This window comes from Drosophila eugracilis, unplaced genomic scaffold (genome assembly GCF_018153835.1).
Source record: "Drosophila eugracilis isolate 14026-0451.02 unplaced genomic scaffold, ASM1815383v1 contig_670, whole genome shotgun sequence".
Lineage (NCBI taxonomy): Eukaryota > Metazoa > Arthropoda > Insecta > Diptera > Drosophilidae > Drosophila > Drosophila eugracilis.
Window position 1 is genome coordinate 203,162 of NW_024573558.1, and position 26,053 is coordinate 229,214.

A 26,053-nucleotide genomic window follows, 5' to 3' on the forward strand; every position below is an offset into this window, starting at 1 on the left:
GGAAAATGGTCCATGGAAAGTTACCGATATTGATGTTGCGGGCGTACCCAAGATTGCCTTGTTTCCCTTTTTCCGAGCTTACTGTTTTCCCAGCAAATTGCATTTGATTGGATACAAAAAGCATAAACTTTGGGTTCTCACACTCGATTTGCAGCCTTGATAAAGGATATTCATGAAAGGATATGTATATTTGCGCGGGAAAATGTATATTTCCTTAGGTGAGCATTGCTGATGGAAGGTAACGGAGTAAAAAAGAAAATCAGGAAAATCATCTCTCCCTTTTAAAACCTACGATATGTTGATAACACTGTTTAAAATCAGACTCTATTCTCAACATAAAATATTCTCAATTTAATCAGAACCCATTTGAAGTTCGACTTAAATTTCCCATTTATTATGGAACTTCATTGGTTTTACTCTGGTTGCCACCTTTAACACTTGAAAGTCTTCCTGCAGATGCAACATAGTACGAATACATTAGATTTAAAGTGCCCGTCTGTCATAACAACTGGGACTTCCGACTGGTCCTTACGCACTCCAGGGCGAACTGTATAAACAACGATCCGGCTCAATTTGGTATGGTAAACCCGCCTCAAATTGATTTGTTGTCGGCAGCATTTAGAGGCAAGTAGAGTTGATTTGCCAGTAGACTGAGGGCGTGGCAAGGCTGCAACGGTATGCAAATGAGTGCTTCGAAGTCGTCCTGTTTGCCCAGGACCTATTTGCGGTGAGGGGTGGGAGGGTGAAAGTCTGTTAATGTTGCCATCTGCCTGCAGTTGAATGTTTGCCTGCTGGCAGTCATTCCAACTTTAATTGAAATTAGTGCCGAGTTTTCGATTAAGCCACGCCTCGACTGTTTGCTCCTGCCAATGTTGATCTGGATGTGACAATGGCCAGAGCTCCGAGATTCCCATGTCCTTGCTGCAGTTAAATTACCCGAGGGCTCATACATGCCAAATGAATACCTGCCGGAATGTCCTGCATCCAAGTATCATTTATTAATAAACCCCTCGAGTTGGGCAATAAAAGTTTTTGTGCCTTTGCCTTGGCAAAACTGACAGTCGACAGTAATCTAAATAGGAAAACTTTCATGTTGGCTCTGCCCGAAAAACTAAGCAAGCCGGAAAAACTTTTGCCCAACACAATTTTCCACCCTTCGGACTCTTTGAGGTGAGCAAAGAGATGAGGGAATTCAATGAGGAGCGGGCTCCTTTGACTGCCGAAAGTGTGCCGACATGTGAGTAATTTATCTGGAATTCGCAGGTCAACCCTTTCTGGGAGCACGTGGCGTATGCGTAACTCATCTGGCAGAAGCTGAAGCAGAGAAAGAGTCTCATTATCGTCTCATCAGCCTTATTACTATATAAGCGTTATTATGTCACACAGTTTTCCCTCCTTTCTTATTTCTGCCCCTATTTATTCCTCGCAGAAGAGTCGCCTTGGGACCGTGAGTAGTAGAGTAGAAAAGAAGCCTTTGCCTCTGACATTTTGTCGTCGGCTGGCTCATCGCAATCATAATTTCCATCTTTATGAATTTTAAATGAGACGTAGACCGGGCGGGTCTTCGGTCTTTTCTCCCTGCAGCTGACAAACTTTGCACGCCTGTCACTGGGAGTTTCAGCTAAATTTTTAATAAGATGCCCCGGCCTTGAAGGCCACGCCCAATTGTCGCATCAGAGCTTATGCCGTATTTAGTCGGGTAAATATTTATTTGATTGGTATTTTTGCGAGATCCGGATTTGTATGTTAGCCCGCCCAGGAAGCGGAAATTGTGCGAGGTCGATGGCAGCCGCGTTATTTCCATATTCCCAATGATGCGGAAATGTAAAGAAAAATCGCTCTTTTGTTGCGGACCGAATAAATTTGCTTCAGTCTGTGCACATATATCTGTCTGGCGAATGATAAATGATTCTGTAGCTGAAGTGGAGCTGATGAGGCGGCATGGAGGCTCATTAAAGCTGATGGATACTTCAGTATCCTCGAAGCCGCATTAAATATGTTAAGGCCATTGGGAAATCAATCGGGACTAGTTTAACAGCCTCTTCAAGATATAGAAGAAATAGAAGAAATGAATATTATTTATTCTCAGATAAGTCATATAATTTTGAGCTCCGCTGTATCAGCAATAGTACTGCAATCGAAGGCGCCGCTCATTAAAAAAAATTACAACTCTGAAGTGGTTGGCGCGGCCAATGCATCCCTTCACAGAAGGTCTTTAAAGTGGGCCAACTTAAATAAGGGAAACGCAGGAAAAGGCAGCCACCGCATCCCCCGACGACTTCCTTTACAAACAGGCCGGATGTGAAGAATAAATAAGACTAAATAGGAAAAATGAGGAAAATTATGGCCAGGCCGAGAGGGAGACGGCACGAGCGGAAACAAGCTGGGCTGGATTACTTGGGTGGCACCAAATCAGGCAACTTTTATGGGTATTTTGTACTTTTTATTTCTGGCTTCAATGAATTTCAATGAGCAGCCAGGGAGCCCCGAAACGTTTGGATTTATTAAAAATGCTGGACCACATTTCGGGGCATTTAATTAGGGAAATTTCTGGTTCGGTTTTTCCAGCGTGCAGGCCTAAGAACTAATCAATGTTAATCCATTTCTAACGAGCCATCGTTAGGCACCCAGAATTACATACGCCCACAACCCTGCCAGTTGAATGGCATCATCAAAATGCCTGCCAACTTCCAAGTCATCAAATTGCATGCCAACTTGTTGTTGCCGCTGGCATTTAACGATAATGTGCGCCATATCGAGGCCATAAGCAGATATATATAACTGGAGGATAGACAGATACACCCAGTCACAGGCGATATATGTGTGCACTTAAAATGCCAGCCGAAAATTGGGGCAACCGAGTTTTCCTGCAAGTCTTTAGCCTTTTTTTTCTGCTGTGGCATGCTACTTAACTTATATGCGAATGAGTTTGTGAGGGGCGTTTAATGCGATTTCATTACGCTTTGTGACATTGTATATTAAGCAAGGTTTTGGCCAAAAATAGATACGAGGGTTGCTTGAAACTTTTTGAAGAAAGTATCCTTCGGAACATATATTCGACGATATTTTAAAAATATTTTAAAGAGCCACAAAATGAGTGTTTTCCCATTGTTTATTTCTCATGTCAATACGAAGTCGTGGTCGAATAATCCTTGATTTTGAAGCCACCCTCGCAGGGGTATTTCCTTTCGGATTCCCATTGCCTTGAGCTTGTTCACCCGTTTGCTCATGTCAAATATTTGTTTTCAAAATATGTGCTAAATTCTATGCACAAGCCAGTCCCCCGATCAGCCCGGGTCCGCTCCTTTCTGCGGTACTTTCGGCTGAAATAGAACTCTTTGCTTGCAGCTCGGTTGGCCAAAACTTTGTAAACAAAAACACACACAGAATAAATGCCAGCTTCAGCTGGAGGATACAGTGTGGGCGGGGCGTGGCAGGACTAAAGGCTTTGCGCTTTCGCTGGCTGTGTTGACAAAATCCTTTTGAGTTCGAGAGAGAGATATATTTAACTGTTTGGCATATTATGGCTTTTATATTGAGTTGTTTTGGACTTATCTAGTTTACTGCCGAACGGATTGGGCCAAATGGCTTGAAACTTGTCCTAGCACAAAATATTCTTTATGGCTGGCATTAGAATTTGTCCAGATAAGACCAGCGAAGGGTTCAGGCTAATTTGCAGGGATCGGAGAACATGACATGATAATGTGGCATGAATTACGTGCTCAGAGGACTTGAGGATTGCTGATTTGAAATTAAAGTAAAGTAAAGTAAATCAGTTCTAGGAGGAAACCTAACTTAATCACAACCATTTTGCATTTTGGACAGTTCCCTGCTTAGCTAAACAATTTCAAAGCCCGATTGGTTGTTCCTCAGTGTAGACGTAGACAGAAGATATGTAAATCATTTGTAAAGTGACTCGCCTAAGTGGTTGGCCCGGTCGGGTTGGCTTGAATGGTTGCAGATAGGAGAGCATTAACATAAATTACCTTGCACAGCGATCCGACGTTCCTCGAGCTCCGGCCGCAATGCGCCAGCAGCAACAATCACACGATGCCAAGAACACACACTTGGGTTGCAGGATGCGGGTCACGGGACATAGAACGTGGGATGCAGGATGCTGGATGAAGGATGACAAACACAAAGGCATAGAAATGAAGTGGTTAAGTGGTCCTAGGACCTGCAGATTTAGCCGCAGACTTTCGGACAGATGGAGTCACGCATGCAGTGGCAACTTTACAGGATGTTTCAGCAGCAGCAAGACGAGTCCTTGCACATCTCCTATGTGCCTCCGCCCCCGCCGGCGCCGCTTCCTCCGGCAGAAGAGGTACGTGACACGCTGGCATGTCCTGATGCCCGCTGGGTGGCTGCGCCAATGGGCGTGGGCCCGCTGGCCGTTGGAGTTGTCGGCTGCAGCAGCGGCGAGTCCAGGCTCCCATTTCCACCGCCGCCGGACGTCGAGGAAATGCCACCCAAAACGCTGCTGGTGGCACGCGTCAGGAACCAGCAGTCCATGGGCGTGGGCTTGCCCTTCATGATTACGGGACCGCGGTACTCCAAGTGGAACGAATCATCCTGGTTGATCGGCAGACAGAGCAGCCTGCAAGAGAAGAGACAGCAGAAGTTGGTTTATAAGCCATAATATTCGTTTATTTTTATTTACTTTTCTAAACATTAAACTTTACTTTAATTTTAAGAAGTATAAAACTTTTATTTATGAATTTAAGAATGAAACATCGTAACCATAAAACGTACTGACTGTATAAGCCATGAGAAATGTGACTTTTAAAGTGGGTTCATAAATTAGAGTTACTCAGTCCGTGGAGGAGTCGGCTTGAGTTGCTATAATGCACTCCGGATGATGCATATCTCGAGGGTCATATTTTTCTCAATCTGCAGACCAATAAATCGCCGTCGTAATTTCTACCGCGGGACGCTGTTACTCAACTTTAGATTGCATCGCCAGAAATTATGTAAATGCGCTGATTGCACTTTATTTGCCCGCATATTTGACTGCCACGCAGAACGGAAACGGAATAAAAATTTCGCCTGGCTTTGTGCACTTCCGCTTCCGCTGGGCCCGACCGCAGTCCACACATTGTTGCCTTTATTCGGGCCCATATATTTACGGCCAATACCCCGCTGATTGCATACCCATTTAATTCAATTTATTCGCAACCTTTGCGGCCTCGGATGACCGGCATATGGCCACAATTGCATTGCCCTTTTAATTAGCGCCCAGGTGAGCGCTGATCAGGTGAAAATATGGCCGCGTTTCCCTGGGCAACCAGCACAGCACAAATATCTCCGTTTTAATGGACTTGAGTTAATTACACAGCTCCGAAGGCCCTCGATATTTATTTGCATATGCGATTAAGGCGAAGGACCCGACGGATCCCTGCCAGACATGATTATCCCGACCATCATCTCCGCATTTCGTGTGTGCCTCCTTAATTAATGTTTATGGCAGTGCTTAAATATTTACCCAACGCTTAATTGTCAGCCCAAATATTAAACGTGTAAATATGGCGAATAATGGCATGAGGCCTGAATAATTTATGTGCAAATTGAAATGTGCTGCACCAGCAAAAGGCAATTGGCAAAAGGGCTAGGCCAGGGATAGGGTAAACAATATGCTCGATTATTATTTTAAATTTCAAATAAATTGCACAGCAGCCAAATTTACATTTTAATTGAAGTTGGTTTGACATTTGTTTTGCTCCTGGCTTAAGCCAAAAAACAAATTTAAAAATATAAACAAATTCATGAGAGTATTTGTTTCAATATTTACCAAAGGCTTACAAAAGAAAATAATGGAAATTTATAGCTCTAAATTTGTAATGGAATTCAGCGAAAGGGGATTTACATTTCTATGAAAATAATAACTAAAAAGTGTAGTCAGGGTTTATATATTGTAAATATAAAAAACATAATAAAACAAACAGCAGTTGGGAAACCATTGGAAAATAATTTGATTTTGGTTAAGCCCTTTTTATTGCCAAGCAATTATTATTTCAATTTAAAATTTAAACAGCCGTGATATAGCTTAAGTACTTGTGGCCTTTATTTTTAATGTCATTGATAATTAACACAAAAAACGAATTTTATTTTCCTATTTAAGCACAGCAAAATGTGTAAGCATATTATTATTAATATGGCATTTTAATTCGGCTTTATGTTTATGAAACGCTTATTAAATACCTTTACCGCTCTCTGGGCAAAAGAGAGGGAGAGGAAACCGAAAGAGAGCGGGAGAGCAGGCGAACAGCTGAGCGGTCTTAGAATTTAGACTTCATTTGTTTAGTTTTCCAGCGGCGGCTGATGAGCGGGGTGGAAACTGTGTGTGAGTGTGTGCGGTAAATAAATGGTCCGGAAAATGCAGGGAATTTCGAAATGCAATCAGCATTTTAGCTAAATCCAATCAAATCACTTTCAAAGCGTACTTGTGTTCCATTCGGTTTTTGAAGTGCCCATAGAGGTGTAATTATCGGTTGGTAATCAGACACCTGTTTGCCGACTGCTGAGCATGTGAAGAGAGTTTCACAGGAAGAGCCCTTAAAGGGAATATTGGGGGATATCAAGGGTTAAACAAATCATAGAAAGTGTACTTCAGCCTTGAAAATCTATAAGAAATCTTAGTAATTAGTAATTTTCTGTCCAATATCCATTTGTTTACGTTTATCAGAAGTTCTCCCAGCACATCATTGCCAGCTGGAAAAAATCAATAACAAAAAGAGAGTCCACTCTCACCCTTAATTGCCAGAAACACTCTCTTCCTTGTGCATTGTGACTCTTTGGCTTCAGCAGTTCGGGAGTTTCCTTGAAACGGAATTTGATTCTTTGCGAGGGAAACTTATTTATAAATCGAAAATATTATTCGACTTGAAGTGAATTTAATTGTGTTTTTGCAATATGCTTTCACAGTTGGTTGAGGCTTTCCAGCGGCTCGTAAGTCAATTAAAAAGTCAATTTGTGTGGGTTCGCTGCTGGTTGCCATTACCACGGCACTTCTACGGTTTCCCGCGGGAAACTGAGTCACGGACACGGTTGCGTCTGCGGGTGAGGGAACGACTGCGGAGGAATCCCGAAGAACGGGCCAGTCACCAGCGGAATCGGCGGACACTGCGCCGCCATCTGGTCATGGACTACATCTTCGAGTGCTTCTTCGATGACACCTTTGAGCAGATCTCCAGGAACGGGCTGCAGGATCGCCAGTCCCGACGAGATGTCTTGGACCACCTCAGCTCCATAATTAAGGGCTGCAGCGAGGGACAGAACTCCCAAACGGAGGAAGTGGCTGCCATCGCAGTGACAGCAGCCATGAGATTCCATCGAATGGCCAAGGAACAGAACGGAAAGGTGAGAAAGTTTCCCCTTAACAATATATATCATTTAAAGTATAGGTGAAAAACATTCTAGCCTTTGTTATTTTATTGTTTTGTTTGTCTTTTTAGTTTGGTAGTTTCATTCCATTATTCTTTTTCTAAGAACTTCTGAGTAATAATAAAATGGCACTATTCGGCGAGATTCTTAGAAGCTCCCATTTAAACTACAATTTATCAAAGCTTTTGGCAGAATGCGAGGAAATAAATTAATTAAATTATTCAGTATGAAAAAAAAACATAAAATACGAGTTTATATGACACACACTTTTCATTTGCTCGATCCAAGTTTTCCTTTAACTTAAATTTTCTTCAAATTTAAGTACTTGTTGGCCACTTCGAAATTATTTATAGTTTAAAAAGAGAAGTTCTTCAAAGGGATTTAACCTGTTTTTCCCAGGTTTGCCTCATGGGCAAGTATCACAACATCCTGTACATCGGCCTGCGAACCTGCTGGGACTGGGGAGTTCGGGACTCGGAGGTGGTCGTTCAGCTGCTGGGTAAGTAAGCCCGGGCCAACTAAATAATTTAATTTATATGCATATGTATGTGGTGCGACATTCCGGAGCTCTCTTCTGTGTGTGTGTGTGTGTGTGTGTGTGTGTGCGTTTGGGGCGTGGCTGTTTGCTTAGCATATTTTAATGAATTTTATCCCCTTGCTTCGGATTATTACGCCCATAAGCAGGCAGTTTTAACTTTAATCACGTGTTTTTGCTAATTGCGTTAAGAAAGTGTTGCTGACGTTGTTCTGCTGCTTTGTTGTTGCTGTTTCTCTGTTGCTGCATCGTAAAACTTGTAAAGTGCCTCAAAGTGTTGCAAGTTATTTGGGGCGTGTGTACGAGTATACTGGCTGTCTCTAATTAAAATCCTGCGTAAACTTTTGCGAGCGGAGAAAGAGCCAGAAATTAATGGCATCCCACTGTCATGGGATCTGGACTCGTGTGCAATAAAACTGGCTCCTTGTTTGTCCTGTCCGCACTTGCTTTGTTGCCGAGCCGGGTTTTTTGGACCCTCTGCCCTTGGCTTGGCAAACATTCTGGCCTGTTTCCGCTTTCCGCTGACTTCATTTCTGAACCGAAAGCCAGAAAGCCAAAGGAGTCGGCCAAGCAGCAACAAGTGCAGCCGCGTAATTAGCTTTTTTATGGCTGCTCCTGCTGCGATTTGATGACATTATTTAACCGCTTTTTCCCCCTCCCGTCAAATTCGTGTCACTGGGGGAAAATCGGTCGAAAAGTGTATACAAATCTTGGTTTACGACATTATTCTCTATCAGATGGTAAAACATAAAATTAAAATGTAACTCTGCTATGAAATGTGTCTTTTGAACAAAGATACCAGGACCGAGCTAGAGCTAAAAACCGAACACAGTATCGCAAATTTCTGTTAAACATAGGTTTCCTGATTTTTCGGCCCTTAAAAGGAGCTAGCAAGAAAATATCTGAACAATAATGATAATACCAAGTATAGGAGTTTTAAGTTTTGGTTGTTAGCTGCATAAAACAGTCACTGTTTCAGCCGTGCGTCGTGTTTCGACAAAGTTAGAGCTAAGAGACGGCAAGAATCCGGGCTCTAAAAGACGTATACTTGACTTTGGGCCCCACAAAATCAGTTTTTCAGCCATAGCACAGCCAAAAATGGTCCAAATATGGAATGTAATACCTCGCAGGGCTTGTAATTTGATTACCATGATTCCCAATCAAGTTGCACTCGAATCGGGATAACTTCATTTTCGGCCATTTTTCGAAAATTTTGATGATGGTACCCCTTATAAAAAATGCGAAATTTAGCCGAAAATTTATTTTCCCAATATCGAAAATCGAGTGATAGGGGTGGTAAGTGGTGGTCGTAAGCAGCAGAAAAAAGTCGTTCTTTTGGCTGTGCGACTTTTTTTGACCGATCTAGAGCTAAGAAGCCGAACACAGTACTGCAAATTTCTGTTAAATATAGGTTTCCTGATTTTTCGGCCCTTTAAAGGAGCTAGCAAGAAAATATCTGAACAATAATGATAATACCAAGTATAGGAGTTTTAAGTTTTGGTTGTTAGCTGCATAAAACAGTCACTGTTTCAGCCGTGCGTCGTGTTTCGACAAAGTTAGAGCTAAGAGACGGCAAGAATCCGGGCTCTAAAAGACGTATACTTGACTTTGGGCCCCACAAAATCAGTTTTTCAGCCATAGCACAGCCAAAAATGGTCCAAATATGGAATGTAATACCTCGCAGGGCTTGTAATTTGATTACCATGATTCCCAATCAAGTTGCACTCGAATCGGGATAACTTCATTTTCGGCCATTTTTCGAAAATTTTGATGATGGTACCCCTTATAAAAAATGCGAAATTTAGCCGAAAATTTATTTTCCCAATATCGAAAATCGAGTGATAGGGGTGGTAAGTGGTGGTCGTTAGCAGCAGAAAACAGTCGTTCTTTTGGCTGTGCGACTTGTTTTGACTGATCTAGAGCTAAGAAACGGCAACGAAACCGGAGGAAATCACCGTTGAGAAGTAATGCTTTTTATATAATGATTTGCTTATCATAGATATATGTGAAATCGTCAAAGTTTTTCTCTTTTTTTATAATAACTTATGTATGCAGTGGCCATTTATGAGTGCGAGAAGACTTATGAACGGATCTTCCTGGGCGCCCTGTTTGGGCCACATGCTCCGCACTTCATCGCCGGTTGGCGCAGTGACTTCCAGGACCAGGTGAGAAAACGACAGCCCTGCTCCCCTTCTGGGACAGACACCCATGTAAGTCCTTTGTTTGCAGCACGAGAATGTCCGGGCGATGGTTTACTTTCTGAAGCACGCCACACGCCAACGGCTCACATTGCCCGTCTGGATTCCGCGCTTCGAACAGGAGCGGCAGCTCAGGTGAGTCCTCATCCCTCATTCCCGTCCTGACTTTCTGCACTTTCTCTGCTTTATCCGCACGGCTTTCATGTGTCGCGCTCTTTTGCTGCCTCGAGCAATTTTCACACTGGCCGGGTTAATTGGATAGTTGGCGGAGTGACATGTGAGCTCTCTATTCCCCGACCTACCTCGACATTTATGGCGGGCTTATATTTTTAAAATCACAGGCAACCTACTTTTGTTCTCTGAACACAAGACAATCAAGGGAAATGGAAGGGATATTACTTTCTTACTAAAAAATAACTAATACTAAACTACTTAAGTGATAAAACTAGTTTGATGAACGATTAAAGTAAATAAAACAAAGCTTTTTAAATTTTTACCACATAAGAGAAGGCATGCTTCCCAGCCTTAATTGTTAGCCAGTTTTCCTTTATAGTAATAATGTTTTCGGCAACAATGAGATACTATATATAACCCCGGGGAATTCAAGAGAACAGAGAAACAGCGAAAGTGAAGAGTAACCAGAGAAATGAAAGGATTTTAATTAAATTAATACATCAGCCATTGTTGTGGTGTCTGTGTGGGTGAGCGTGTGTTTGTGTGTGTGACTGCCATAATTGAGTGAAAGATGGCGACAATTTACAACCACAGTCACGACTACGAATACACCTATACGGAGAATGGCTCTCAATCACTGGCGGTGGCTTTTCTCTCACTTCTGCTGGTGTCATGTATAATTAAGATTTTCATTTGCAGCTTTCTTTCGGGGGTTTTCCCACCTTCCATCGCCCATCTTCCATCTTCCATCCCATTTTTCGCCTCCCCCACATGCACATGTGTGAGTGTGGGTGTGGCTCTGATGCGATAAGCTGAAAACCAACAGGCAGCGATGTAAACCTTTTGTTATTTCGGCTTTGTTCGCCAGCACTCCGGAGGATTAAAGTCAAAAATGCGTGTAATAAGCGCACAAAAGCATTCTCAACCCCACCACGCCCACTAATCCACACAGATACATCCTGCCCACACCCACACCACTGCAGAGTTGACTGTTTGCGCTTCTTAAGCAAACAGAAGGCAAAAAACTGACTGGCAAACATTAAGACGACATTTATGATGCCCTCTCGCAAAACAGCAGCCAAAGTCATGAATAAGCGTTAATAGCTGCAAATGTATGGGTGGCAGGAGTTCATGTGGGTGTGGGTGTGGATGGGCATGTGTGAGGGTGTGAGTGGGGAGAGGAGAAATACAAGCAATGTGACAATAAACGTTTCGGCCAAATGCCGTTGGAGCTGCATAAATCAGTGCTGGAGCAGCATATTGGCAAACTTTCCCCGCCACAGTGGGAACTCGCGAAGAACAATGAGGTTAGAACTTAAGGCAAACAGTGAGGTTTTATGAGAGGAAACACTTAGTAAAAGTTTAGGAATAGAAATGCTATTGCTTGAAGTTTTTAAATTTCCCAGGAAAATGAATTATTTCATGCAAAGTAGTAGTCGTTCCATTATTAAATTAAAGCCAAATTGTCAATTCAGTGTCATAAATTATTCATTAAGGCATTTAGTAATTGCACAGCTTAAGTGGCTTAAAAAAAGCTAGTTGCATTATTCCGCTGGCGTTTAGCATAATCCAGAGCTAGTCCACCTGCTGACTTAATGACACTTGGAATAATTTAATTCCTCCCTGAATGCAAAGCCGGGCAAGTTGATAACTCTCAGAGTCAGCCTTGGCTTAGAACGAAGTACGCACCGTATAGCAAAGACATTAACAGTAAACCCCGGCTAATACTGCGCTAAGCAGACCATTAGACAGAAATTTGATTTGTCAGCCCACTCAGCAGCTGATAAAAGTGTTAATGTTTGACTTAAGGGGCGAATCACTTCCGACTGGCGTAGAATGTGCGAGCCATGAGGTGTTATATAAGGCCATTGAGGAACCTGTCACAAGGAGCGATCCGGGAATGTCTTGATTCTTGCAGGGACTCGCTTTTATCGCTGCCAATAAAACGCAAATGAATTTGCCAAGCCAATTTTCCAGCTGTCAGTGGTTGCTGGCTCGAAATGCGCTTATCGTCTGCTGTGTGGGTTACTTCCGGTTTATTGTGGTTTTTGCTCTTTTATTTGCCTACTTTTATGTGTAGACATAAAAGCCCTGCGTTTATATGCGTATGTGTGTGGGTGTAGTGTGTCGCAAATGTGCTTTAAGTGCATTGTACATGCTAATGCCTGAATGGAGACAAACGCCCTCCACTCACAAGGCACATTACGTATACGCAATGTCAACCTTACAGGCACAGGGAAAAATATTACAAGAAGTACCTATTTGGCATGTCAAAGTATCAGATAAAGTTTGGTTTTTAAGTATCAAAATGATTTATTAACTGGTTTTAAGGTTAAAGGGGATCTGACTTATCTGTTGAGAAGCTTTAAGTTGATATTAAGAATTTAGTCAGATTTATATATTTTTCTTTCTGTGTTTCTTTCACTCTGACGGAAGGGAAGATGAGCAACAAGCGACTTAATTGAGGTCTGGCATTCGCCCGGGCTCATTTTCTCCGCTCCTCAGAGTCCTGCTAATGTGCGAAGCCCATTTTGATGCTTGTCGCCCATTAAAGCGGCCACAAAGAGTGGCCCAAACGCAGCCCTGCGACATTTACTAACTCGGAACTTGTGTCCTAAAACTGACTTATCCCAATCCGGTTCTTTGTTCTTATTCTTTTGCAGATTTATTGATGTTCCTATCGAGTCCTGCGGCAAGTCCTCGCCCCTTCGCATCGCCCTGCAGGCAAACGCTCCTGAACTGCTGCTCATACTGCTGAGGTAAGTCGTGTCCCCGGAGAAGGACTTCCGGGCTGGCAGGAGGGGAAAGTGCCAGCGACTGCCACTTCAATTAGCGAGAAATATGCAAAGCGGTCGCCACTTGGCGGCGCCGCAATGTATGCAACATAAAATACGAGACGCTTAGCATAAGCAAGTGCTCGCGAAGCCACAAGAAAACGCGAGGAAAACCCAAGGAGAGGATAGAGAAAATAAAAGGAAAAATTATCATTAAATATGAAAGTCGCTGCCAAAGCGAATTTGCATCACAAGGCGGTCTCCGGCGAGTCTCATGGTCCAAAAAGCAGCTTGTAAAAAGTTACGAGCATGCACTCTGGTCCTCAGCCGAGATTCATAAATTTATATGTAAACGCTTGCAGTTGCGACTTGGTCCTAGTACTGGTACTGGTCCTGGTCTTGCGTCCTTGACTTTCGCCGTCCCGGCAATTTATTGTTTCCTAACATGATATAGCCGCGGCCACGCCCCTTGGCCGCCCAGCCATTTCGTTGGCTTCGGTTTCAATTTTTGATGCAGCGCCAAAAAGGATGCTTTGCATAAAATGCGAGTATTGATTGCAGGCCAAAAAGGCGAGTCACAAAAAAGTCTCTGTCAGCAAGTCGCTGAGGCGGCTGAGACACCCGGCTGTCAAAGTTTATGTCGATGGCTGGCGGAAGGCAGCTTGCATTTCATTAGATCAAGATTTTCACAAAAAATTATTCAATTTCCGCAGGTCCTTTGGCTTGAGTGGCATATTTTATGTGATTTTTTGCTAGGAGCAGGAAAAACAGTTTTTAAAACTTGTAATGCTTCATAAACTTTTTTATTTTGCTTCCAGGAAGATAAAAAGTTCTAGCTTTGTAATCTTTGTTTACAAACTTATTAGATTAAAGCAGTTATTTATTTTTCTTGGAGGACTTTGAGCGTCTTATTTTGAAAGCTTTATCATTTTTACAATTTTGAATTCGTTATTGATTTTTCAATGGTATTTACTGTACTCACAGTTGACCTTGTGCCCGTTGAATTTCATTTCGAACTGCGCCCAAAGGCGGAGGCCAAAAAACGACTTCAATATCTCTGCCAAATTAAATTCCGAATAATTTCTTGGGGAATTCCTTGCGCTGTCTAACAATTTGCAACATTATTCCCCCTTTTGTAATCCGACGAAATTAAAAGTGAATTCCTCCACCGCACCGCGCCCAAAGGGGGCGTAATGCGGAAAGAATGCGCATTATGAGGCAGAGGCCAGCAGTGGGTTCGGGACTCAGGATTGAGCACGAGATTGAGATTCCCGCCAGCTGTGCTGATTGCACCGAGCAAATTGCAATTGCAATGGCTTCGATTGATGGCAAATGTTTGAGTTTGGCTTGCCAATTCCCTGCTGGCCCCCCGTTTCCCTCCATTTTCCCCAGGGGTATTTGGGAGGAGGATTTGTTTCTGTTTCGGTTTCTGCGTCGTCGCCTTTCCGCCTCGCCTGATTTTTATTCTGATGCGGCTGCCGTTTTTTCCAGTTACTGATGCTGATGCGGCCATAAATTTTCGATATTGTTTCGCTTTTGTGTGTTTAATTTGCGTTTCGCTTTTCGCTTTGCTGCATTTTCATTTGAAATTGGCCATAAAATATGCAAATGAATTCCTTTCTCCCTTCTTTTCCCACTGCCAAATTGATTTACTAGTGGATAATTGCGCATACGCCACGTGGCTCGTGACTTTGTACCGTAAGCGAAGAGACAATATTTATATGACGCCGGTGGTAAAACACCAAATAAATAAGCGAAACATATAAATTACAATGCTTATCAGCCAGAAAATGAGAAATGCAAATGTGGGCGGGGGGAGATTTTTGACAAACATTTTCAATTTAAAAAGTGACACCACTGCCGGCGCCATTTGCAATTTGCACTTCATTTGCCATTCACTCAGGTCCGTCTGTATGCAGAGAGAGAAATCTCATGAACTTCAGATACGGCAAGTTATAAATTGTACTCCGACATCATATAATAAGAGGAATTTGAAAGGCCATACTTTCTATATTAAATATCTTTTCATGACAGTTCGTTTTCAGACTTTTCCCTCTGTGTACATGTGTACATCTCGGCCTTTGTGTATGTGGTCTTGTGCAACTGACACAACCGCGAGTCGTGTCTGTTCATTATTTCATTTGTACATTGTGTTTATCGGGGCATCTAGCATTTATTGCCGCCCACCACATGCCGACCGCCCACCCGCCTGCCGACCTCCGACCCATTTGCATTGACCGCAAGCAAACCAACTACGTGCTGGCAGCTTGTATCTCATTTGCAAACAGTTACCCACTCCCGACCGCTGCCACGCCCCCTCTGACAATCTCTGCCCCCTCGAATCCGTTGCAGATACGGTGCCGCACCACAGCCGCCGGACGGAGGCGCCTCCGTAATTATCGCACTGCTCGACAAACTCATCGAGGATGGCCGCAATTACAGTTTCGAACTGGTGATGTGCCTCAAGATACTCCTACGCAATGTGGCCATGATTGAAATGCCCTTTAAGGTGAGTGAAGGGGTAATTAACTTGGTTTCCTTTCAGGATATATAATTTGGGATGTACTCAGGGCTAACCATGTAACTGGTGTCCTCATAGTAAGATGAAATCATTCAAGAAAATGTATAACAAGCCATAAATCTACATCTATTTTTAGTACTTTTGAAGTATTCATTACCCCTATATTGCAGCCCCTTTTGTATGCTTCCCGAAGAGAAATGTTCTTCGATCGCTATGGCCGCCTGTTGATGGACAAGATTATTGGCAAGGATCAGGTCTACGGAGTGCCCAGCCTTCGACATTTATGCCGGTAATTATCAACTTTGAACTGTCGTTTTCCCAGGGGATGAATACTCCTTTGGACACTTGACTTGCTGACTAACAATGAAATGCCCACGTCTTTTCGTCGGACAGAGAGATTAGGGCAGGGCGGATGGAGAAATGGAGTCTGACAGCCATAATAAGTTTCACTTTTTTATTCAATTACTTTGGCTTAGGTCCGCCACGCTTGCTTAACTTCCTACGGGCAGACAATTCGGCGATAAGCCCCAAAAATGAAATAAGCATAAGACAGGAGCCCAACTGACTGCCTGACAAACTGACAAACTGACAGACTGTCTGGGCCTTAAGTTGACAAGTTTCCCTCGTCCTGGAGCCTTTGTCATGCGGCTCAATGCAAGCTGGCCTCCTCCTTTCTTTCATGTATTGTATCCAAGTTTGGGGTCGAAACTTTGCCGCTTGCTTCACTGACTCGGTCACAATGTAGTCAAATGTCGGCCAACTTAATGAATTAAATCGATGCGAATTTCTTTGCCACTTTGATCGGTAGAGAAGTTTCTGTGGAGAAGTTTCTTCGTTTTAATTCGATAAGTTGACGTCTGCCTTCGATAAGGTTCATGCGACTCCATATGCGGGGTCGCAGCACATATGTGCCGCTTATTTGCCGAGCACTCGGTGACCCGATGATGCCGGGTACACAGAAATACAAATATATTTGCCTCCGCCTGCTCACGTGTCACAAAAACGTCCATTGACTTTGGTTCCCGTTTCAGCTGGGAACCCGTTTCCCAGCTTGTTTGCAAGTTTGTTTTTCTCTGGCCAATGTTTGCGATGTGGAAACTCGCGCTCTTGGCCTGCATTTACACAGTGGAACCTTGGTATATGTTATTTTCACTCGAGATCAATTTTGAGTAATTTCTTAGTTTTTTAATCAGTTTAATAAAATTTTCCATTATTTTATGTTTCATGAAAGCTCAACTAGAATCAGTAAAACTATATTCTCCTTTGCCTGAACTTATTACATTTCTTGGAAGGACATTTTCTACTGTATTTGCACTTGAGTTGGCGTCCACTTGTCGAGGCTTCAAGATGGGTCTTGAAATGAGGGTCTTTGCATTTGATTTATATGGTCTGCGGCAGTTCGTTTCGGTTCTCTAGCCAGTCATTTTGCCATTTCAATTTATGCAAATCTCTGTGGCACCCGCACCGAATGCATGCATAACGCATTACATTACGCATTGACCCCAAATCAGAGTCTCAGAGCGAATGTGACTATTGCCGTCATAGGGCATACGCCCAGGCATCCTGACTTCCGGAGTGGCGCCCACAAGTAGGCAACGCTTTTGTTCCTCTTTTTATGGCTGCTCAGTGGCTTCCGCCTGCTCATCTTTTTCCCCTTGGGCGGTGTCAGCTTGCTTTATTGATTGGTCGAATTTGTCGTCGGTGGCCATAAAAAAGCCAAAATATTGCCAGAACAGAGAAACTTGACAGGACAAATTAACATGGACATAAACTGCGGAGTTCCTGGACGGATCTCCCCGGCAGCCGATTATTAGCATGTTGTTAGGTTCTCCCTGCGTTTTACGACGCCAATTTGGAGCTCACTTTTCGAAGAATTTCGGACAAGTTGCCGCTGCTACTTCCCCGAGTTATCAAAAAGCCACTTTACAGCAGGCCCCACACACTGTTAAACTTTCCTGAAAGCTTTCACTACGCCTCTAAGTGGAAGGGCCAAAAAGAATCCGCTACCAATATCCGCTACTTTAACTTCTTCCTTTAGTTTAGCGGGCAACTTTAGTGAAAGTTCTGGCCCGTTCTCCTTTTTTTCTTTCTTTCGCTGCCTTTCACTCACGAGAAAAGTTTTAAGCACATGAACTTTGTTTGCTGCGCGGATTTTTTTGGTTCCTCGTATGAGCTTATTGTGTGAAACTTAAATTAATTTATGAAATATCCCGCTGAGATTGACATGAACAGTGCCTGAAGCCGAGAAAAGTATACCAAAATGTCTCGAGCAGCTCGACAGCCGTCAATCCTGCAAACTATTTTCGAGCTATCATATTCCAAGAAGCAAATTAAGTTAAGTGACACATAAATTAATGCCGTATATCAGAGTATTATATGGAAAAGTTGTCCTTGCTAGCTAAAATTGGTTTTTATATGAATATTTTTCCAGGATGTCAAGAGGGTATAGCTGTCAAAGGGTTTCAAGCACCTTCAATGTATTATTAAAGAGCTTAAAAAATGATTTCCCTTTACAGCTGCTGCATTCGCGATGTCCTGCGGGAGCACAACCAACTGCCGAATGGCATCGACACGCTGAGGCTGCCGAAGCGCCTGCAACGCTACATCGATCTCACCGAGGAACTTGAAGGTCCCGAGGCCCAGACGGAGGAAAAGGATCAGAGCCGGGGGAAAGCCGTGCCCAAATGCAAACTGGGAAGTGAGGTGCCCCGCCTGGAGACCATCAGCAGTGCGGGAGAAAGTGAGGACGAGAGTGAGAATCATGTGCAGCTCCTGCAGGCTGTCACGGATCCGGAAAAAGCGGCTCTGGCGGCATTCGTGGCCACTGGCGACGGTGCCTATACGGAGGAGGCCAAAAAGGCAGCGGTGGCGGCATACGTGGCTGCCTGTCCTCCCGATTTCGATCCCGATTTTCCACCAATTTCCCTGCCCGGGGAACCCAGATAGCCAAATACATAGGACTAGCACTCACCGATAGGTTTCCTCGCTGACATTGATGCGGCCCGGAACGCCCGTGGTCTCCGTCCGGCTGGTGAGATTGACCGTATTTCCAAATAGACAGTAGCGCGGCACCCGGTTGCCAATCACTCCGGTCACCACTTCGCCGGAATGGATGCCTATGGTGATTTGCTGAAAAGAAGGACCAAACAAGAATTTATAATCTTAGGATTTGTAAGGGAATTTATCTAGAAAATAAACAGCCGTGGCTAAATTTATGATCTGAATGGGTGAGAGAGTTTATCTGGCTTCGCAAGATCTTAAAAGGGCACTTCATTGCGCTAATAAACTTTCGCCGGCAAGAGTCCCATCATCAACACCCCCGAAAGTTACCAACCGCAACGGAATGTAGCTGGAAAAACCAAGCGAAAGTTGCCACAATTACTTTCCAAAAACTTGCTACAGCAGTAGGAAAAAGTTTTCTTTAATTAAATTTAAAACGAAATGAGCGGCGAGCAAAGAAAAAGACCAAATCCCAGCCCCGCCCACCAAAGGTCCTTGTTAGTAGGTGACGATGCTGAAATCCAGAGGAGAAAGTCCGGGTGCCTTGCAAAAATGCAGGGCCAAGAGAATATGTGCAAATGGGTAAAGTGCCAACAGCTCAGAGATAAAAGCGAAGGACGAAAGTTGTAATTACCAGAAAAACATTACATAAAACTAATTGCCAAGGCGGCAGCCTGCGATAAGCGAAAAATAACCAAAACTTTCTGAAGAAAGTCGAATGGGAAAAGAATTTTGCAACTAAATCAAATCCAATCAGTGCACTGCATTGCTGATGAATGATTCAACAGCGAGCTCGAATCAGAAGTCAATCACTCAGTTTCCTTTGATTAAGTAATGAAGAAACGGAATAAACTTTTCAGTAATTCAGCAGTGTTGTCTAGCAGAGTATAGCTTCTGTAAAACTTGTTGTATTCACAAATTGCATTTGTAAAAACCAAACATATTCTAAGAAATGTTTCTTAGGAAAAATAACACAGTTTTCCCCCAATTAGGTAGTGCAACTTCTTGCTAAAAATGCCCTCGGACATATCCATTCTAGTTCTAAACTAGACTCCGAAAATTGCTGGTTTATTTTTAAACATCAGCCAAGATGCACGGCAGTTGGGAGAATGATTTTTCCTGGCACGCCCTCCAGTGTATAAAATACACAGTAACTGCAGAAAGTTTTTGCTGAAAGCCGAATCAATATTTATGGACTGCAAGCACAGGAAGTAGCCAACAAAGAGTTGAGAAAAACTGGCAGTAAAAGCGGGAAAAGGAGGGCTGAGCAAAGTTTTTGCATGAAGAAAAACATCGGTATAATTGGCTTCATAAACGGAGGAGGCGGCTAAGGGCGTGTGGCGGGATGACTAGCTGCTGCTTTTTATCAGGATTTAATGAAGCGCAAAATGACGCCAGTGGCGGCGAGGGGGAATCTCGTGGAGGAAAGGGAATGGAAGGGGGTAGAGTCCTAAGAGAGGGCAGTGCAACAGGCTCCGATGTCGTGTCCCAGTTTTTGCCATTAGTCGCCCGTGGCGTTTGTTAATTGCATTTCGAGCGATCTATCAAACGTTGACTCGATTCTTGAATTCCCCTCTTTTTTTTGCCAGCACGAAGGGGGTTTCCCTCTGCATTACCAAGAGCAATCAGTCAAATATGAAATACTGACAGCCACAAAAACTTGACTGCAGTTGCGGCGAGGCCGGATGGAAATGGAGAACAGTGGGGCCTGTGGTGGGCGGAACAGATGGATGATCCCGGGACCAGGACCGAAAGAAGAGTTCCTTCTGAGGAGAGCCACCGGCAAGACGATAAGGTAATGGAATTTTAGCAGCAGAAGAACAACAACTCTGACAATAAAGCCAAGTGACACGAGCCCCGGCAAGAGTTCTTAGTTTGTGTGGGAGGATATGACACACGCACACAGATTCTGAAATACATGTACTATACAGTAGGGTGGTCTATATAGTATTATTATGGATTTTATTTGTTAATTTAATTAAAATGTTGAATAGCATTCTTATTATTTCAATATTTATAAGCACTGAGTACCTCTTCCAAGCTTAAATATTTAAGAGAACTTAAAGTTGGTATCCTTATTCTCTCTTAAAGGTTTCTTTTTGCCCCGTTTTTGCACATCGAGCCACCCTGTTATACATACAGATGCCAAGACATGTGCAAAAAGTGACTGACAAGCCACAAGCATTGTCCACACGTACAATGCTGTAATTGTGAAGGATGCCATCAAGTGGGGCATCCGCATCCTCGTCCTCATCCTCATGCTCGTCCTCGTCCTCGCCTCGTCCTGTGGATCAGCCACCGCCTCTCCTTTCCCCTTTTTTCATCTCTATATCTGTGGCCCTGCATGTGTGCAGTGTATTTTAAGCCCGAGCACTCAAAGCAAAAGTGTTTAAGCCAAAAAAAAGATAGTAACAGCAGGCAGGAGGCCTTCTGCTCGTCCTCATCCTCATCCTCATCTTCATCCTCATCCTCGGCCAAGTTTCAACGTCTCTGGTGACAGTTGACGGTCAAGTGGCCACTGGCAAGGATCCGAGACCATGTACCATGGTCCGTGCTGCGTCCTTTGACATTGTGTGTCATCAATTTTGAATTAATTTTAGCAATTTTCGCAGTTTTCTATCCGAAACTTTTCGCCCTCGCCTTTCGCCGGGCAGAGTGAGAAACTTTGTTAAATGAACTTTTTTCGCACTTGCCCTGCTGCCACGAGTTGTTAATATTTTACGTGCACTTGCCACTCAATCCGGCCAGTCGAGGGTTAAGAGATCAGGGGATGGGGCATAGACATTGAAATTTATGCCCCATTGAGTTGCTGTTGCTCAAAATGGCGAATGGCGTATGGCGTATGGCGAATGGCGAATGGAGAATGGCGCATTCAGCAACAAATTGCGCGAACATGCTGCAACTTGCATGCTCACACGAACGAACAAAAACACGAGCGAGACAATTTTCCAACTACTTTCAATGCGCACAATTAGAGTGACGGCCCCTGGAAAAGAAAAGCCCCCCTTTCCATCCCAGCCCCATATTTTCATCCGCGGGCACTTGAGCAACTTGAACATAAGTTGCCGGTTGTGAATGCATTTCTGTTGCTCGGCAAACGCTGCATAAATTGTGCCACAAAAGAACGATGCCAAAATATGCTAAATGCGATAAAAAGCAAAGCCGAGATTGAAACACAATTGCGGTGAAACTTAGCGAGTTTTCCTTTTGTTAAACATAGTTTTTGAGCTGGAGTTGACCCATGAGCTTAATTCATAGTCTTGTCAAGCTTATTTAATGTCTTTTTAGTTTATAAAATAAAGTAAAAGCAAAAACTCACCACTGGATTGGAGCCCATTTTGACGTTCTTGGCCATGTCCATCATATCGAGGGCCACTCGCGCCATGCACTTGGCATGATCCTCACAGTGGTCGGGCAGCCCGGAAACGGCCATGTACTTATCGCCAACAGTTTCCACCTAAAAGCACAGACATGCCAATGAATCCTTTAGATTGGCCAAATTGAGAGGTGGCCCGAAAAGGGGGACGGCATTGCATCATTCTTGTGGCCAGGTAAAAAGTGTAATTAAGTGGCCATTGCAGGTGGCTGATGGCCAGCTTGTGGCACCTGCATTTGAACTCTGACCCACCTTGTACACATTCAGGTTCCGCTTGGAGTCGGTGAGCGCGTCGAAGACCGTGTAGAGCTCATTCAGCATTTTAACGATTTTCATGGCCCCATCGGGATCCGTGTTGGCCGCGCAGTATTGGCCAAAGCCCACGATGCCGGAGAACATCAGCGTCACGGAGTCGTACCTGTCGAATGGCACAGCAAGTTTCTTCCCATAAATAAACAACCACAAATATGGCGAATTGTTTGCGTTTTGCAGCATATGGGGAAGGAGTGCACAGAGGAAAACATTCCCATAATGGATATATAATATGACTAAGACTATGTAAAAGCATGGCTTTCTCTCTGTGCACTTTATCCCCCAAGGACAAAGGTAAAGTGGCATTTTCTTACCGTTTGGGCGGCACTGGTCGCTGATGTCGTAACTCATTGGCCACCGACTTTGGCAGCACCGAATAGAGCAGCCTGTTAGGGCCAGGATGAAACAGCAGCAGAAAGAATGCAGAAACATGGAAAAGTAATTTCAATTTCGCGCCTGAGAGAATTGCGCGCCATTAAGGAGTCGGTCCTGTCATTTGTCATTTACCTGTCGGTCTTCTGCTTCTCGCTCTCCAGATCGCGGAAGGTCTGCTGCAGCTTGTCGGTGAGCATCTCCAGGTTCTTCGTTAGCTTGTACTCCGCCTCGAACTTCTCGGAGAGCAGGACCAAATCCCTGGCAGCGTCGTGCAGCGGCACATCCGAGATGTAGAGTCCCTTCCTGGAAAACAGGACACATTCCACGTTCCGGTGAGTTCAAAGATGAGGCACGTGGGTGTAAAATGGAAAAATGACACGCATTTTGTTTTACTTAAGTCTTCTTGAAGTCGCCTGGCAGAAAATAGAAGCCAGGCGAAGTGAAATACAGCGAAGAGGCAACATTTTAATGTCACCCATAAATTCAGCCAGCTGAAGGCGCATTTGTTTCAATTTGACTGCGTGTGTAAAACCTTTAGGTTATTGCCTAATGCCGCATTTAAGAGCTAATGTCTTTAATATGAGCCCGCTCAGGAATTGAACCAGGTAAAGACACATGAGCTTCATTTTTACAAAGCCCTAAAAATGTTCCGGGGGAGAGTAATTTTGTTGGTCTTAAGGAATTTTTACTTAAAGATTAATTTCAAAAGCATTTTGCGTACTTCCACCATACCCCTTATCGCAGAGTTCCCTGGAACCCATACTCACTTTGTCAGATCGTCCAGATTCATGACACTGGGGTAGCATTGGAAGAGTATCCGATCCGTTTCCGGAATGTACATCATTTGTCCCTTTGGAGCACAAAAGAAGAACAGATTATTTGTTATTTGCGGGGAACGAGAGGTGGCCATTGCAATAAAATTGATTTTTATGCCGCACTCTGTGGCAGGCCAAGCATTAAGTTTAATGCCAGGGGCGGCTGTGCGTAAGGGTCCATTTGGAAGCTGGATTTTCATAACCGTTCCAGACACTTTGATGGCTCATTGGCCCATGCTCACCTTCAGTCTCAGAAAGCGCTGCTCGTGCCGGCTGCTCATGGCCCCCTGACGTGTCTGCAGGACATAGATGGTGTTTATGTGGGACAGGATGTTCTCGAAGTTGAGCTGCAGGTGCGGCCGGATGGCCTCCACCACCTCTATCAGGGAGCAGTTCTCCTCGGCGACTCTAAAGGGGGAGCACAGAAATGAATATTCGTTAAACATAAAATGGAATACAAGTTGGGTAAGTCAAGGAAAACAGAAAGCTTCCTTTTTCTCCCTGTGCATTTCAAATCCGAGCTCCTCACTTAGTCGAATGGCCCCAGCCATCCTGCTAATGGCCACTAATCGCAAACAATGGCTCATAAGTAAATGGCGAAGTGTAAACCGGCGGCAAGGACTCACCTGGGAATTACTCGAGACACAGCCTTGCCGGCCTGAACGATTTTCATTTGCCTATCGAACATCAGGTGGAAGGGGAACACCTTGCAGAATGTGGCGGGCGATATGAGTGGAGCTGTGAGAGGAGGACAGTTAGAAGGTCAGAAGTTGCAGCCAGGATTAGCCAGGCAATTAGTCTGAGTAACGCACTCACCTTCGCATAGGAACTCCATGTCATCGGGCACCTCGTCCTTTTTGGCATCCACCTGGGATTTGGCGGCCACGTTGATCTCCCGTATCAGGAACTGCACGTGGTCGTAACGCTCGATGTCGTCGCTTTTGTTCTTCAGCAGTCTCAAACACTTCTGCTCCTTGTCCCCGTCGCAATCGAAGCTGTCCTGGGCAATGGGACACGTGTTTAGCGCTATGGCGGGCTCTGAAATGATGATTAGAATTTACCAAAAAGTAAGTATAATCTGTTAATAAGCTTACAAATTAAAGTAGAGAAAGTTTAAACTGGTCTTTTTACCAGAGTTAGTGAGTCAGTTAACCAAATTAATCTGATGAATATAATTAAGGCAAAGCTAATTTCTTTTTCATAATTCAATGGATCAGATAATTCCATTTCAGTATAATAACCATATCTGTCACTCTTCCTATACTAACTGCATACAACATAATTGAGTTTCATTCAACAAAAACGGCTTCTAGCTCCTAAAAACTCAAAAGCAGCCATCGAATATCATTAAAATCAGAGCAAAGTCACAAAGTTTTCTCGTTACTACGTCCGTGGATTGTACAAATAAATGAATAAATAAATGCCGGGCAGTCGATACAATTTACATTTATTGTCAGTTCAGGTCTGTGAATTCCGCAATATGTTAATCGGGGCGGGGCGACTACTTTTTATTATTTATTCTGCCTTGCTGTTACCTGTCTCGCTGGCAATCTGTTGGCCATCGTTGTTGTTGTTCACGTTGGCGTTGTTGCCGTTGTTGGGCATTCCATTATTGCTGCCATTGCTGCCATTGTGATTATTGTTTCGCTCGGCATCCGTCGAAGGAGCCAGGACAACCGTTGCCGATCCCGTCGTCGTCGTGGCCATCGAGTCCTCCTGCAGTTGCTGATTTTCCCGGGCGATGGCCCGCTCCTTCTCGGCCTCGTCGATGGGCTCTCCCTTGCGCTTGACAATGTCGATTTCCACCTCGACGCCATGCAACTTGGATGCGACGGCCTGTGGGCAATAGATATAAGATATAACCGGAGCGGAGGCGTCAATGGGTCTCCGACTGGGAATCGGGAATGTGAATGGGAATGGGAAAGGGGCAGGGGATATATATATATATATCTCACCTTGACGATGCCGATGACTATGTGCTCGAGGCCGGGCCGTTCCGAGTAGTAATGGAGGAGCAGCTCGCCATCCTTCTCCGTGCAGCGGAAGGAGGGAGCCCGCATTCCGGGGTACAGGGTGCCCAGGTGGTCGTGCAGGGCATCCAGATTCTGATAGATGCACAGAGAGAAAAAGAGCAACAAAATAATGTCAAATGAATTGCAAACGAAACAAATATAAACAATCATTTACGAAGAGCCATTCGATAAATATGTAAAAAGTATTTCGGAAATATCATGCTGACCGAGGAGGAATTCAGAGGAGGAATTGATGACCAATACTTGTGGTGTTTCCTCGCCGTGTGGCATTGTCGTTGTTGATGTTGCGGTGGTGCAGACGAAAAAATTCAATTTCATTTTTCATTATGACAAAGGATTCGAGGAGCATTTGCGGTGAAAAATGTGGAAAATTGAAAATAAATCGAATGTGAGTGCAACAAAAGGCGTCGAGGGAAATGGGTTACGGTTCGAGTGGGCGTCGTGTGCGCTCAAGCAAAATACTTAATGCTTATCAATGATGGCGAATGTCGAGCTCGATGACTGAGACTGGAAGCTGCCAAGGGAGCAGCATGAAAAATGACTTCAAAGTCGATTGGCCA

The 26,053-nt window shown here is 44.1% G+C and overlaps 2 protein-coding genes across 3 annotated transcripts in view; one reads left to right on the forward strand and one right to left on the reverse strand.

Moving 5' to 3' along the window:
* Nucleotides 1-26,053, reverse strand: part of LOC108104225 (guanylate cyclase soluble subunit beta-1) — a 46,502-nt gene that overhangs the window by 2,902 nt on the left and 17,547 nt on the right. For both annotated transcript variants that reach the window (XM_017210172.2, XM_017210171.2), the window contains exons 6-17: nt 25,416-25,565; nt 24,996-25,296; nt 24,277-24,498; nt 24,087-24,198; nt 23,703-23,868; nt 23,413-23,495; nt 22,778-22,948; nt 22,585-22,656; nt 22,211-22,376; nt 21,902-22,039; nt 18,554-18,711; nt 3,987-4,597 (exon numbers count right to left, since the gene is read on the reverse strand). In XM_017210172.2, the coding sequence (XP_017065661.1) occupies nt 4,279-4,597; nt 18,554-18,711; nt 21,902-22,039; nt 22,211-22,376; nt 22,585-22,656; nt 22,778-22,948; nt 23,413-23,495; nt 23,703-23,868; nt 24,087-24,198; nt 24,277-24,498; nt 24,996-25,296; nt 25,416-25,565 (2,058 nt within the window). In that variant the 3' untranslated portion in view covers nt 3,987-4,278. The remainder of the gene's footprint in view (nt 1-3,986; nt 4,598-18,553; nt 18,712-21,901; nt 22,040-22,210; nt 22,377-22,584; nt 22,657-22,777; nt 22,949-23,412; nt 23,496-23,702; nt 23,869-24,086; nt 24,199-24,276; nt 24,499-24,995; nt 25,297-25,415; nt 25,566-26,053) is intronic.
* LOC108104226 lies at nt 6,910-18,806 on the forward strand. Its single transcript, XM_017210173.2, has 8 exons — nt 6,910-7,356; nt 7,780-7,879; nt 9,971-10,080; nt 10,145-10,248; nt 12,951-13,046; nt 15,414-15,570; nt 15,753-15,871; nt 18,099-18,806. Exons 1-8 carry the CDS (start codon nt 6,910-6,912, stop codon nt 18,526-18,528), a joined length of 1,563 nt encoding a protein of 520 aa, XP_017065662.2. The 3' UTR covers nt 18,529-18,806.